This window comes from Crocodylus siamensis, chromosome 2 (assembly GCF_052110815.1).
Source record: "Crocodylus siamensis isolate JL-2025a chromosome 2, ASM5211081v1, whole genome shotgun sequence".
Lineage (NCBI taxonomy): Eukaryota > Metazoa > Chordata > Crocodylia > Crocodylidae > Crocodylus > Crocodylus siamensis.
Genome location: NC_143396.1, coordinates 156,332,429 through 156,346,705, shown reverse-complemented (window position 1 = coordinate 156,346,705; position 14,277 = coordinate 156,332,429). Strand labels below are relative to the sequence as shown.

At 40.7% G+C, this 14,277-nt stretch overlaps 1 protein-coding gene across 6 annotated transcripts in view; it reads left to right on the top strand.

The window, feature by feature from the left end:
* The window catches only part of PPP3CA (protein phosphatase 3 catalytic subunit alpha), a 360,908-nt gene that overhangs the window by 283,936 nt on the left and 62,695 nt on the right, over window positions 1-14,277 (top strand). For all 6 annotated transcript variants that reach the window (XM_090031872.1, XM_090031873.1, XM_090031874.1 and 3 more), the window contains exons 7-8: window positions 10,956-11,033; window positions 13,317-13,411. In XM_090031872.1, coding sequence (XP_089887998.1) covers window positions 10,956-11,033; window positions 13,317-13,411 — 173 coding nt within the window. The remainder of the gene's footprint in view (window positions 1-10,955; window positions 11,034-13,316; window positions 13,412-14,277) is intronic.

Below are 14,277 nucleotides of genomic sequence, written 5' to 3'. Positions count from 1 at the left end.
TTTATCCCAGCATATTTAGCAACAGTTTTTGCAAAAGTATTTTGTTTTAACTCTACTGTTGATCATTTCATTCCTGTCCCACTCACTGCAAAGTATTTTGCTCTTATATTAATGATAAAATACATCTTTTAATTTATGGCCATTATTTCTAGCAACAAACACAATAATGCAGGCTAACCTTATAGAATATGTTTTTATATATTTTATTTTTGTATATTTACATGCGTGTTTGTGTGTTTGCTTGTTTATTTATATATAGTATTTTTACATATGTATGTAAAGTATGCATTTCTGGAATGAATGGTATTTTCTTGCAACATTAAGTAAGATTTGATAGTTAAGGGAAGGAAGCAAAGACGAATGGTGCTGAAAATTTTTTTTCCTTCTTTTTTTTTTTTTTTTTAATAGAGGAAAAGGCCTTAAAAAAAGACAGAAGTATGTTGGAAAGTACATTATAACATAGTTATTATGGCCTAAATATGCAAGCTGTAGACTATATGCCAATTGGTTCACCAAGAGTTCCTTTTATGGTCTTGGGTATACTGCTGACTTTCAGTTGTAGAACCATCACCATTATGTACCTTCCACATGCATCTCAGGAGAGGCAGAATGATGCATCACTAGAAGGAATCCTCTGTGGTCCAATAGTTGCTATTCTGGCATGCCGTGACAACATGACTAGAAGCATGACAGCACAGTCAACCATGGCTAGTCTGACAGCCATCAGTTTTTTAACCGTGTTGGTGAGATCTGTGTCAGAGGGCTACAGAGACCTCTAATAACCACATTTAAAAATAGCACGATGGTAACTACAGCAAAGTTATTGATTTATCTTATGATGCTTTCTTATATCATTGATTTAAAAAAACCCAGCTAGAATGCCTCATTCTAGTTTTATGCTTCATATAATAGCAAAAGAAATTCTGTCAGTAAGCACATGATCTCATTACAAACTAATAGGCATGCTTTTATAATACTATACAAATGTATTCACTGCTATACAATGTGACTGAATTTGTCTCAACCCCCATTTCCTGAAGTATACTTTCATTTAGGATTTAGAAATGATGATATTGTTCCCATCAGAAGTGATAAATTAAGCTTAAAGTCCAAAGCAAAGCTATTTGTTGCACTAATTGTAGTGCTTTAATTGAGAAATATGGTTTGTTCTTCCAACTAACAGCCTTGTCCAGCTGGCAAGTTGCTATCATTCACACTGCTGGACATATTCTCTTAGCATTGTAATTACAAGACTTAGATAATCAGACTTCATTACAATTGCTAAATATTTTTGTAGAAATTAATAAAATGGAAAGACAGTAAATCTTAATTTATACTGCAGCTTATTAGATTGCATGTAATCTAATGAGTTTTCCATTGTATTGCTCACTTTGTTGTTCAGAAATGTAGTGACAGTAGAATTGCTTCTCAGAGTGTAATGAATCATGTTCTGTCATTGATTAGTTTTGTATTTCACATACATATCTCCATCTTGTTTCATATCAGAAATGTGTGGCATAATTTGACTTTCTATCCATTCCAGAACAGTTAGCTTTCCAACCAAATTACATTAGTCAATTATATATTATTTTTTCTCTGAACCATAAAAGTCCTTTCAGGCAGACCCATATGTATTAGGGCTCTGTAAAGCTTTGGGTGTTGATTTGATTTGAAGGAGATTCAAATTTGGCAGCCGAATCTCTGAATCCAAATCAAATCCGGAGACCAGTAAAAAGGTTGAATCGATTTGAAGCTCTCTGAATCAATTTGGAAAAGATTCAGAGAGCTTTGGAGATTTAAGCAGTCCCCACTCACTGCCACAGGGAGCTGGACCCAGACTCTGTGCCAGTAAATAGGGGGCGGGAGGGGGTGGAGGATGGGAAGGAGACTATGGGGGGACTCCTGCCAGGCCCCGTCCCCTGCCTGCTCCGCCAGCCCCCCTGAGCACTCCCCAACCCCCACCCGCTCTCCCAGCCATGTCAATGGCTGCCCTGGCTGGCACTAGCATCCGGCTCTTAAAAGGGGTCGGGTGGGGCAGCCATTGACAGCTGGGAGAGTGAGTGGCAGATGGAGCCTGTTTGATTCAGCCAATTTGGTGGCAGCTGAATTTCCAAATCTGATTTGGCCAGATTGATTTGGGACAGTGATTCAAATCACCAAAATGAATCACTGTCCCCTGAATTGGCCAAATCCAAAGCAAATACTAGCTGCTTAGCCCAGGCCTAATATATTATGTTAATTTTGTTAGCATCAGTGTAGGCTATTCATAAAGTCACACTAAAAATGAAGGTGGGTGGAAGAATTTGCTCTGTTGTAGTTCCAAATAAATGTTTATGAAGATAAGTAGCCTAAAGCCAGATTTTAGAAGGACTGTATATAAAAAGATAGATAATTGGTAGAATTTTCAAAAGGGCACAGGTTGCTAAACTCCCATGGAAATCACCCTGAGTTAGGCTCCTAATGAGATTTGAAAATCCCACTAAGCACCTGTCTGTATCGTTAGAGCATGTTAATACTGCTTTTGTACAAACCCTGGAGCACCCCCAAGAAACATGTCCTACCCACTCACTCCTGGTCCATGAATATGAAATTCTGGAAACCACACTGTGCAGCTGCTTTACTGCAGTGCTGAGTGTGCCCCCTGAGCCACTCTCAGGCTCTCTGTCTTAGACACACTCTCAAGGCAGTTCTAAAATAGCTCCAGTTTCCAGGATGTCGTGACTGGGCAGTGCATGCATCTGCCACTCAAATTAATGTGTACAAAATATGAAGGTACAAAAAACAACCAATTAATGGAGTCTTCACTTAAGCAAACCTCACATTGAGTGCAATGAAAATTTAACTACATAGTGTTTATAAGATCTGGTTTTAAATTGCCATCCCAAATATTCACCTAGCTTTAATTACTTCCATTTATATTTTGTGAGTTTCATCTTGTTGCACTTTCAAAATATTTTTAAATGTAAGGCAGTATATGCTTTGTAGTTAATAATTAACGCTTATCATGCATTGATCCAAATGCTGTCTAGAGCGAAGATTGGGTGTTATGAACTCGATTAGGAACAATTATAAAATTCCTGGAATGGAAACAAACAGCACCTTTTGTAGGAATAATTATTTACTTTCCTTTACACCTTGTACTCTACTTGAATTCTTAGATTATCTTTCTACTCACTGTTTTTAGCAACTCAGATGCTAAGTGGGATTTTCTGTAAGTTTTCATAGTTGTGGTACAAAGTTGTAGGTATACGTTACCAATTTTGTCTGAATGTGAACATTTCTGGAAAGACTGAGATTAATATTATAATTAGAAAATAGAAATGAAGGCCATTCATTCATTAAATTCTACCCATAAGACAAAGGTCTACTTTGTTAATATAGCTATTAGGTTAGTTCATTATTAGCACACATAGTTACTATTGATGCTCAATTTGGTGTGTACCATATTTATGTGAATTCAAAATTAACTTGAGTTTAAGAAGACCCCCCCGCCCAATAATTAGATTCTGTACAAGGAAAATGTATACATTTGTTATAATTTTCCATGTATAAAATCAAATTATGTGGAGTCATCTTATATATGTCTCCTACTATTGCAGTGGGGGAAGCAATGGTAGGGGGGCCAGGTGGTAAGGAAGGCCCATTGCTCCCTGCTATCTGACCTCCCCCCCGCCTTCCCCATGCTTGCCCTCTCGCCTCTGTCTCCGTGCAGCCTCTGTCCCCTCAGGTGCCCTCCCCTGCAGTCTCAAGCTCCCCATCCCTCCTCCCCCCACATCTCCCCTCATCTTTTTGTAGCAACTCTCAGTGAAGTGGCATGGTAGCTCCAGCCTGTCTCTAAGGCCCAGTTACAGCTGCCATCACTGCTGCCAGGCTGGAGCACAGGTCCAGAGCACAGGAAGGGTAAACAGCAGGGAGGGTGGAGAGTCTGGGCAGGGGGCAGAGGCTGCAGTGGAGAGATGGGGAGAGTGGGGAGCCCAAAGCTTTGGGGGAAGGAAGGTGGAGGGGAAGATACAGGGTGAGGGAGATGGGCAAAGAGGTGGTGGTGAGGGGGCGAGGCTTCAAGGGGAGCCATGCAAAGAGGGCAGAGATAGCAGGGAAGGCCACAACCAGAGCAGTTACCTGCCCCCCCCCCCGGCCTTGTACCCAAATCCTAGACAATCTGTAGGATTTCTCCCCACTTTAAATGGTGGAGGATGAAAGCCTTGCTCTGGATCAAGTAAATATAGTAATGATTATTGGTATTTATTTTTATTTTTAAAGCGTTTTTGTTGGTATGCTATTCCGGCTTAATAGTCATGATATTTTTTATTCATCCTCTCTATTCCTACAAACATACAGCACAAGATAATGATAGTACAAGCTTCTCCCCAGGGCTTTCCCAATTTATTTAATGCTGATATGGAGATAATTTCTAGTCCTGAAAGCAAATCCATTATTTTGCCCAAAATGCTTTATGGGATTGGCATTTGTGGAAACGGTTTTTACTGGGTCACTGAGTAAAGTAACAGGGAGTATACGGGGACTGCTAGAATCGTTTCCATTGGGCTCCCAAATAATACGTTCAGCTTCTACTGTCCTGCACTGGACTGACTGTAGTGACTAAGAGAAGAAAGACTTACTGATCTGAATGCTATAATTAGGGACCTAGCAAAATTGTGATTTTGCAATTTTCACAGAAACTATGATTTCAGACGGGCTTTGCAGAAAAGATGCAGGCTTCACGCTTTTAGTGGGCTCACTGAAAAAATGAAAATATTGCCAAAAATAAAATGCTGGCTCCCTCTGGGAGAGCAGCAGTCCACGTAGGTGTTGTGGCCTGGCCGCACAGCCTGTTGGAGGGGGAAGGGGAGCTGCCGGCACAGCAAGACAGCTGCCACCCCCCCCTGCCCCTCACCACTGATTGGCTGTGATGGCTGTTTGTCCTGTCCTCCTTCCCCCTCCCCTCCCCTCCGCTGCCACTCAGCAGAGGGTGGTGGGGTCACATGATGGACAGCCTTCTCAGCCAACCAGCAGTGAGAGTCAGGGTCAGGGCCACCAGGGCCCACTGAAGAATGAGAGGTGAGGGGGGCCTGCTGTGCTCCGCCTGCAAAAATGGCTGCCGATTTGCATGTGAAATAGGCCAGCAGCTGCATCAAGTTCAGTAGATTCCTATCTATAATAGGCTGCATGGGCATGCTCCGGTCCCTGTAAGGGACTTCATTAAGATTAAATGGTGTGTGGTACTGTACCTGTGCAGATCAGGTTGTAGTACTAAAATTTAGGCCCCTGGTGCACATATTATTTCCATCAAGCTACTGCTAGTACAATACAACAGAAAGGTCATGACTTGCACCCTGCTTAAAGCATCTTGAGAACTTGCTCTGCCAGTACTTCACAGCAAATGGAGTTAAAAGGCTTCTGGTAGGGGTGGTCAACCATGCCCTCAGCTTGGCTCAGGCTGAGAAGACATCTGGGTTCCCCTTGAGTGAAATAACCACTCCCCTACCCTTACGCAGATTTCGGGATACCCATGAGATGTTTCACTTTGGTGTTGCATGTCAGACAAGTAAAGTGTGTCATGTCAGTGTTTGTTTACACGCTGACTTTCACAGAGAGGAGTTAAATGGCTTCTTAAAGCCTTGAAGGATGCTTGGGCAAATGGAGGAAGAGCCAGTGAGTCATGACATCTGCTGTTGTGCCCTGAGACAGCAGAGTTAAGCATGAGCCATGGACCGACATAACACTTAAACCATTCCAAGAACGTCACTGATTGGGAACTATATCACAATTGTCCCTGGACAGAAGTGTCTACAGCTTCAGTGCTAAGGGTTCCCAATAGAACCCTCACTTTTTAGGGATTGCATTGCTGCCAAAATGCCACTATGGGTGGTAGAGTACCCAGACCATCATGCCTTCTAGAGGTTAGTGCCCACAGTTTCTCCAGGATTGCCCTAGAAAGGGAGGAGGCAGAAAGACCCTGATTGTGGCAGGGGATTGGAGTGGAGCATTTGCCTGGTGCTGGGGGGCTATGTGGACCCTTGCTTGTGGTTCTCAGGGGGCTGGGTGCTCTACCCCTCCCCACACCCAGAACTCCTCGGGTATTGCCAGCAATTGCATAGACACTGTGGAACCTGCCAGGGAGAGCTAGTTCCGGAAGTGCAGGACAGACTATGAGGAACAATTAACAGCTAATGGGTAATCACATCACATTGAACATGGGATGGACAGCCATTTTGTTCTATAAGTTCCCATTGTGTATGGCTCTGTTTCCCTGGCACCACCATGAGCACTTGACAAGTATGTACCGTTACAGGCACAACCAGCCAACCACCACAAGCAGGAGGCTACAAAGACCACCCCCACCCTAGGAGCTGTCTGCTTGTATTTCATCCCAAGGAAGCTGGAAGCCCCAGGGTTACTAGCAGGAAACTGAACCTGGCACAGAGGCTTCCTGCTTCCCTAGCACTGCACACCATGGTTTCTGTAGGCAATAGATCTTTGGGCAGTAGGGTCCTGGTTGCACCCTGGAGAAACCCCATTGTCCTGCATGGGTATGAGGGGTGGAGGGAGGTGAGGGATCGTTCAATTTGGGATGTTTTGAAGACTGACTCTAGACACTAGCACAGAATGCTGTGTGTCCACACAACATAGAACTGGTTCAAGGAGGACCAGTTCAAAGTTATTTTCTCTGTATGCTTTTGAAACATTCCAGGAAGTTTAAACTGGTTTCAGGTGGCATGCACATGTAGACTTTTGGGGTTTAAAGTCTATTTAGATCATTCTGAGTGTTATATCTGTTCACACCCAGAGAGTTCCCTTTCTTCTGTGTAAGAACTATCACCCTTTATGTAAAATAACACATGCTTAAATTAGAGAGTGATACAAATGAACTGCAAAGATATTCTGCATTTTATAACTAACATCTATTAGGCTGGATAGCCATTTTGTGGCTCATTTTGGGGAGATAATTTGCTTGAATGTGTTACTGTTGATTGTAGTGCGCCAAGTTCTCTCTGCAGATTTCCTGAATTGTTTAGTTTCTCTTTTGTTGCCTTTGAAAGTATTTAGAAAAGATATGTTGTGGATATATGTTTAGAGAATATATTGTTATAAATGTCTGACAGCCAGACTTGCTTGGTTATTTACCATTGGTGAGGCCTCACCAGTTTCTCCCCGGCTCTGGCTCCAACCCAGAGCCTGGGGCTGGAGCAGCTTTGGCCACAACCACTGATGTCTGATAATGTGGGGACCAGAGTGGGGCTGGAGCCAGAGTTGTGATTGAGGATAAGCAGTAGTGGCAAGATGGGGAGGGGACGTGGGGGCAGTTGGGGCCAATCAACTAGTCTGCAGGGGTGTTTTTACATTTGCTCTGCGGATAAGGGGAGGGAGCACTTTAATTAGAGCAGCTCCAAGAGCCACTCTAATTAAAGCACCTGCAGTGTCTCATGTGTCAACATCCCCATGCTTCAAAATAGTGGTGGGCGCACTATACCTAAGCTTATTGAATAAGTTTTAGTTAAAGTGCTCCACCACCATTTTGAAGCACAGGGACACTGATACATGAGATGCAGAGGCTGGCTGGAGGTTGTTAATTACCATGCACCGGCAGACTCAGTTAATCGAGGTTGCTCTAATGCCCTGTACAGAGGATCAGAGCAACCTCCTGGCATGTGTACTAGTGCCCTAGGTTTGCAGAGTGTACAAGAAGCAACGGACATAATTGAAAGAAGGAAGATTGAGGTTGGATGTTAGTAAGAATTTTCTAGCTGTTAAACACTAGAACAGTTTACCTAGTGAGATCATGGAATTTCTGTCTGTGGAAGTTTTTAAGAACAGTTTTAACACTTACCTGGAATAGTTTAGACTGGGATAATTCTGCCTTGAACAGGCCATTGGACTGGATGAGGCCTGAGGCCTCCTCCAACCCTATTTTTCTATGATTCTGTTTATATAGAGGGAGCCCAACTGTATCAATATCAAATGATACTGATATAAGGTGTTACCATGTAACCGTTACAGCATAGCAAAACCATTCCAAGTTTAACTCAATGCAGCAGCATTACAGTAATTCAGCTAACTTTAAATTACTGCAGGAAATGCATCATAACAGCTGATGCACCCTCTGGAGCAGCAACTCCAACTCCCCTTTTAAAGTAGTTAAAGGGTACATTTGTCCATAGCCTAAGATTCTGTGATTAATTTTACAATAACATTTTGTCATAACATGATGCATATTATTATGTGTGCATTTAAAATAATGTACCTTTTTGCTTAAATAATGTTTGCCCACTTGCATTTAATTCAGCTAAAAGTGTGCCAGTACTTAATAGATTTGTAGAAAAATAGGGCAGGAAATGACCTCAGCCAGTCATCTGGTAAAAACCTGTGAGCCAGGCAAGATCATCTCTGACTAAACTATCACGGTCAAGTGTCTGTCTAACCTGCTCTTGAAAATTTCCATGGATGGAGATGTCACAAGTTCTCTAGGTAACCTATTCTAGTGCAAAAGTTCTTCCTAGTATCCCTTACAGTGAGAAAATTATTTCAAATATGTAACCTAAATTTCCCCTGCTGCACTTTGATACCATTGTTCCTATCTATCTGTCTCCAATGGCCACAGAGAATAAATAATCTGCCCATCCTCTTGATAACTACTTTTCAGCTGTTTGAAAACCATTATCAGAACTCCCCCAATCTTCTTTTCTGTAGAATAAGTACCTATTCTTGTAAGTCATGTTTCTTATGCCGCTAATAGTTTTGATTGCCCTTATCTGGACTCTTGTCAATCTGTCCCATCTTTATTGAAGTGTGAGACTCCGTATGAGACCTCACCAGTGCCATATAATGCAAAATCATCACTTCCCTTGATATGAAAGCAAGATTTCTGCTAAAACAACCCAGTATCCTTTTGGCTTTTTTGCAATGAGTTCAGATTCAGCTTGTGGTTGACTGTAACCTCTGGAACCTGCACTGCAGTACTGCAGCCTAGCCAATCATTCCTCAGTGTGTATTTGTGCATGCAGCTGTTCCATCCAAAATGCAGGACTTTGCACTTGGCTTTGTTGATTTCTCATGGGCACAGTGTTTTAGGGGTGGGATATTTTAAGCTTCTGCAAGATGAGGGGGACTGAGCCAGTGTTTTCTGGGTAATGGTCTTGCCTCGAGTCTTGGCTCAGACTACCTATATGCAATAGCTGGCATTGCAGGACTTATGCAGCAGTATATCAAAATGGAAGCCTATGATATCTGATTCACGAGAAAAGATCAAAAAGTGAAAAACAAAAGGTGGATTGTCCATATATAAGCAGATTGGTAAGAAAGTCAGAGATTATAAATAGACAAGAATGCAAGTCTGTTTAGAATCCCTTGAAAGTTTTTAAAGGGTTTGGTAAAGTTTTGTCAAATGAGGAACTTCTTTAGTTCTGAGCCCCATGTTTTCTGAACTCTTGTTTCCCTGGCAATCTGTCAGATTTTGGTGGTGCTGTGGTTGGAACCTGGGACTAGGGCAATGAAGGAGGGTTTCCTACTGGTCTATATTAAGGCTGTAATAATGTTAGAGAAGGCTTCTTGCTTTGTGCCGTGAAAGCCATAGAGAAAATGACTGTTATAACCATCCCAGGGATGGGGAAATGCCTCTCAATTATAGATGTGAAAAGTCACCAGCAACCAAAGGGTGGGAAAGCAATTTCTATTAACAAAACCATTCCCTCCCCACCCCTTAAAACCAAAATACATACTGCATGTACTGTTTAAGCTGCCTGTATGGAATTGTAAAAAGCATTATACACGCTAAATTTCAGTGCGTGTGGGGAGAGATGGAAAGAAAGGAAGAATTCAAATTTATTTTAATTCATAAACTGATTCAGAAATGTATTTATAAATTCTCATGAAATTCAAAAGAGAGGTGCTGTAAGTTCAGGGAGCATATGTAACAAGCAGGTTGAATCTGTACTTTGTGCAGCACTGAACCCACCGTTCACTATTATGTAGCATCATACTAAAATTTTGCCTTATTTAAATATAATAAGTTTTGAATTTTTAAATTTGTATGAGATAAGAAAAAAAATCAACTTGTCAAAACTTTTAGATGTGTACAGCTTATGAGATTTTATTAGGTTTGTGCTTTTAGTAGGAGTTCAGTGCTTCTACAGATTAAGCTGCTGCAGGAACGATTTGGCTAATACTGAAAATGAGACAGAAGGCTGAGTCCTCTACTTCATTTTCCGATGCAACATCATCCATGTGGAGTGTAAAAATGTAAAAAATATCATTAGGGCAGAATTTGCATCATTTTGGTTTAATGACTTTGTTTTTGTCAATGTAATAGAAAATGTACAGCTAAGTAGAGAAATCGTGTGAGGAGCATTTGATGCGCACATATTTAGGGCATCAGGATTAATACAATTCACAGCTGAAGATGCTAAGAAGAGAGAGAATTCTTGTTTACCAGGGAGATGGTTCCTAGAAGATTAAACAGCTTCAGTTTGGCCATAGGTTCACTTTTTCTCCTGCTTCCCCCCTCCCCACGTTCTACCTCTATCTCCCTTCACACACCATCACATTACATGCTTTCCCTAGGCAACAAATACATACTGTAATGAGTAGGCAAGTTGCTTTCTGTTGCATCCAATCTTTGTGCCACATTTATCCTCCTCTGGGAGCGTTGAATCTCAGGGTATAATAATAGAAATTATTTTCTTTCTGACAAGCAATAAGGTGGCTGTTGTTATGTAATGAACTGTAGCTTTCCAATGTTCCTCTCCACCAAATTATGTAAAACTGCAGCTTCTAGTGCTATCTGCACTAAAAGACTGTAAAAAAAACCAAAAAAAAACCCAAACCTTTGGAGCAGAGATTGGTTTCATGAATGATGGGTGTTTGATCATACTTGATCAAATCAAATACATCTGAACATTAGAGATAAATGTTCTGCCCCCGATAATTCCGTAACAGGTGCTTTTCTTTTCCTCCAACAGTTACCCTGCTGTATGTGAATTCCTCCAGCACAATAACTTGTTATCTATACTCCGAGCCCATGAAGCCCAGGATGCTGGGTAAGTGCCTCCCCACCTCTTCCTTCCCCTCCCCTTTGCTTCATAAATAAACATTGTTCATACACACTGACAATTCCCCCATCCTATTACACCATCTTCTGAGTGCAGAGATTGCTCTTATCATTCTTCCTGAAGGGGTTGGTCCTGACTGCTGTCCTGACCTTTCCAGAAGCTTACAGCAGAGGACAAAGTGCACTGAAGGAAACAGCTGTGCTATCATAAAGCAACAAGCTTCTGCTTAAAAGGTTTCCCTGTACTTCCGCATGCTCAGAGAGATGTTCTGTCTTTCTGAGAGACTATCCTTCCCTAATCTGTGTTAGCTCTAAACTAGCTCGGTGCTGTGAACATACATGCCATGGGGTTATTAACATGGTTTCGCTCGACCCAAATACAAACACGTTGGGGATCCGGGAGGTTTACTCTGGTTTCTAGGTCAGTATAGATCCATATTGCCATTTACTTGGTTTAGTGACTAAATGGCACATTGGGCCAAAAATTATTTTAACTCCAGACTAATTAAAAAAAAAAAAAAGTCAATGCAGCCCAACAGAATCGTTGCTAATTACACCTCCATAATGACAGTCTGAGCAACATTCTAAAGTATCAGTTGCTATGGACTATTTGCAAATTGTTTAGGTCTTCTAAACTTAATTACAAATTTTGTACCTTCCCCCCGGTCAGTGTCTTTGTCATATATTTGTGTTCAGAATCCTCAAAGAAATAATAAAAATTATATGTAAAAAGTAAGTATAACACAAAACTACTTAGAATGCCCTCAGTACAGAGAGAAGGGTAGACACTGTAAGGCATTTGTTCAGGGACAGATTTACGTGCAGAGGTGCTCCAGGATCAGCATGTTTTGTCAATGAGACTCTTGTCATAGACCAAATAAAAAAAAAAAGATGTTTTCTTTAAAACTTCAAAAGCACTTTTTCATTGAAATATCTACTAGAATCGCATTAATAGAATACAGTGGGTATCTGAATTCATAGCTTTTCACACCCTGCTTATAATACAATTAATGTGTTTCTGAGAACAGAAACCTTACAGGCATTGAATAGTAATAACAGTAAAGTAGTAAGATAATAGGATTGAGATCTGTACTCAATATGTTTCTAAAATGTTATTTTGTGTAACTTACTATCTAGTCACTTAAATAATTAAAAACAACTTGTCAGTCTGCCAAAAATAACTGGCATCAAATACCCAAGGGGTAGTAAAATGTTGTTTTCACTTTATTGCTTTGGAGTAAAGAGAAAGTTTTAAATTTAGTTTAAAAAATTCTTTTCTTAGAGAACAAAGAGGCTGCATTGGTTTTATTTGTGCTGCAGTAGGGACAAAAATACTATGTTTAACTTTTTTCAGATTCATACAGCTATCAAATATTTGATCAAATGTTTATTTGATCAAATATTGTCCAGATAATAAATCCAGACAGTAAACCCCTGATCTGTTAAGGTATGGGTACTAGAAATGGGTGAGCATTAGCAAGTTAGTTCACAGACTTGTCTTAATTGAGCATTCCTTTGTGAAGTCGAGCTTTGTCCATGCATGCCGAAGAACATCACCTGATGATTGATAACTGTTTTGCATATTTGTAAAATAATGTAACTGTGTAAGGTAATTCTCAGCTTGCAGAAGGTTCCTGTGGAAATGTCTGCATATTCTGGCACCCTGAGAAATTTGAAATAGTTTATTTAATCTACCTGTTGGGGTATTTTTTAATACATTTGTACACATGCTTTGGGAAGGAGCCTCCACAAAAAGGGGGTGGGTGAAATATACCTCCATTGTAGCCAGTAATCAAACTCCCCTTGTTTTCAGCATGACCGTATTATAATGTGAAATGTACAGTTTTCTTCTTTAGTGGTCCATCAGCTATGATGCTTCCTATGCTAGAGTTTGTCACCTGTGACCAAGTGGCATCAGTTGAGATTAGCCCCATTTGAGTCCCCAGCAATTCCAAATATATGCAAAGTCTAAACCTGTAGCAAATATTTCATGTGCAACTCCAAAGACCTTTTATAATTCCTGCTTGTGACATTACATTATAAAACCCTTTGGGGTAACCTGTTGGTTTTCTCGTTCTGAGTGATGTCACTAACATAGAATCGTAGAAATGTAGGGCTGGAAAGGACCTTAAGAGGTCATCTGGTCCAACCACTGCTTGAGGTAGGATCATCCCTGTCCAAATCATTCATACAAGTCCTTGTCTAACCTAGTCCTGATATGTTGTATACCATACATGTGATTAATAATAATTCAACTTGTGCTTTCCTTTAGGTATCGTATGTACAGGAAAAGCCAAACAACAGGCTTCCCTTCACTAATTACAATTTTTTCAGCACCAAACTATCTAGATGTATACAATAACAAAGGTAAGAGTGTTTTCTTTTCTCATATTATTTCTTTAATTTATTACAGGTGCAAATTTAATCAGGTTTATTTTTTACAAATTGGACATCACTATAGGATTTGTGTTTCTGTCTACTATGTGCTTAGATAGTTCTCTAGTGTGAGTGTGCATTGTTAATAACTGCATCATCCAGGACAAAAGCTGGCAATGGTTCTAACAACTGAAAGAGGCATTTTGCAAAATCTTGTGGTTGAGATTTCCTCTGCTACTTTTTTTATTAATCATCTGGCCCTTTGTTAATTTCCATTGACATTAACAGCTGTTATATAGCTAAATCTTTTAATCAGCTTTAAAATGTCAGACATAATAGTTATCTAGACAGAAGGCAGAGTATATTTGTGCCTTATAAGAAAAAATGAAGGAGGGAGATACATAAGCTTTCCTAAGCAGTAGCTTACTGGATCAAATGTTATGAAGGGACTGCAGGAAGTAAACTTTCTAAATAGAAAGCAGTAATTCGAGTATGAAGGGTAGGGAAGGGGGACAAATACGGGGTACTGCTGAGAGAGGCAAGGTAAGTAGCAGAGAGAAAAAGAAAGCAGTTAACCTATTGAGGGAGATAGGCTTTATAAAGGGATAAGAATACATCATCTTGGCTTAGACCACACTTAACACAACTCAATCTGTAGATTATTTGTCTAGATTCCTATAGATCCCATATTGTCTGATTATCCTATTCTAGGGGCGGCCAACTTGGGACACAAGAGCCACAAGTGGGACAGGTGGCCTTGGTGTGGGGCCCACAGCGGATCAGGAATGGGACAGGCAGCACAGTTGCAGATAGGACAGGGAGCAGAAAGCAGAGCAGGAGATTGGCAGAGAAGGGGA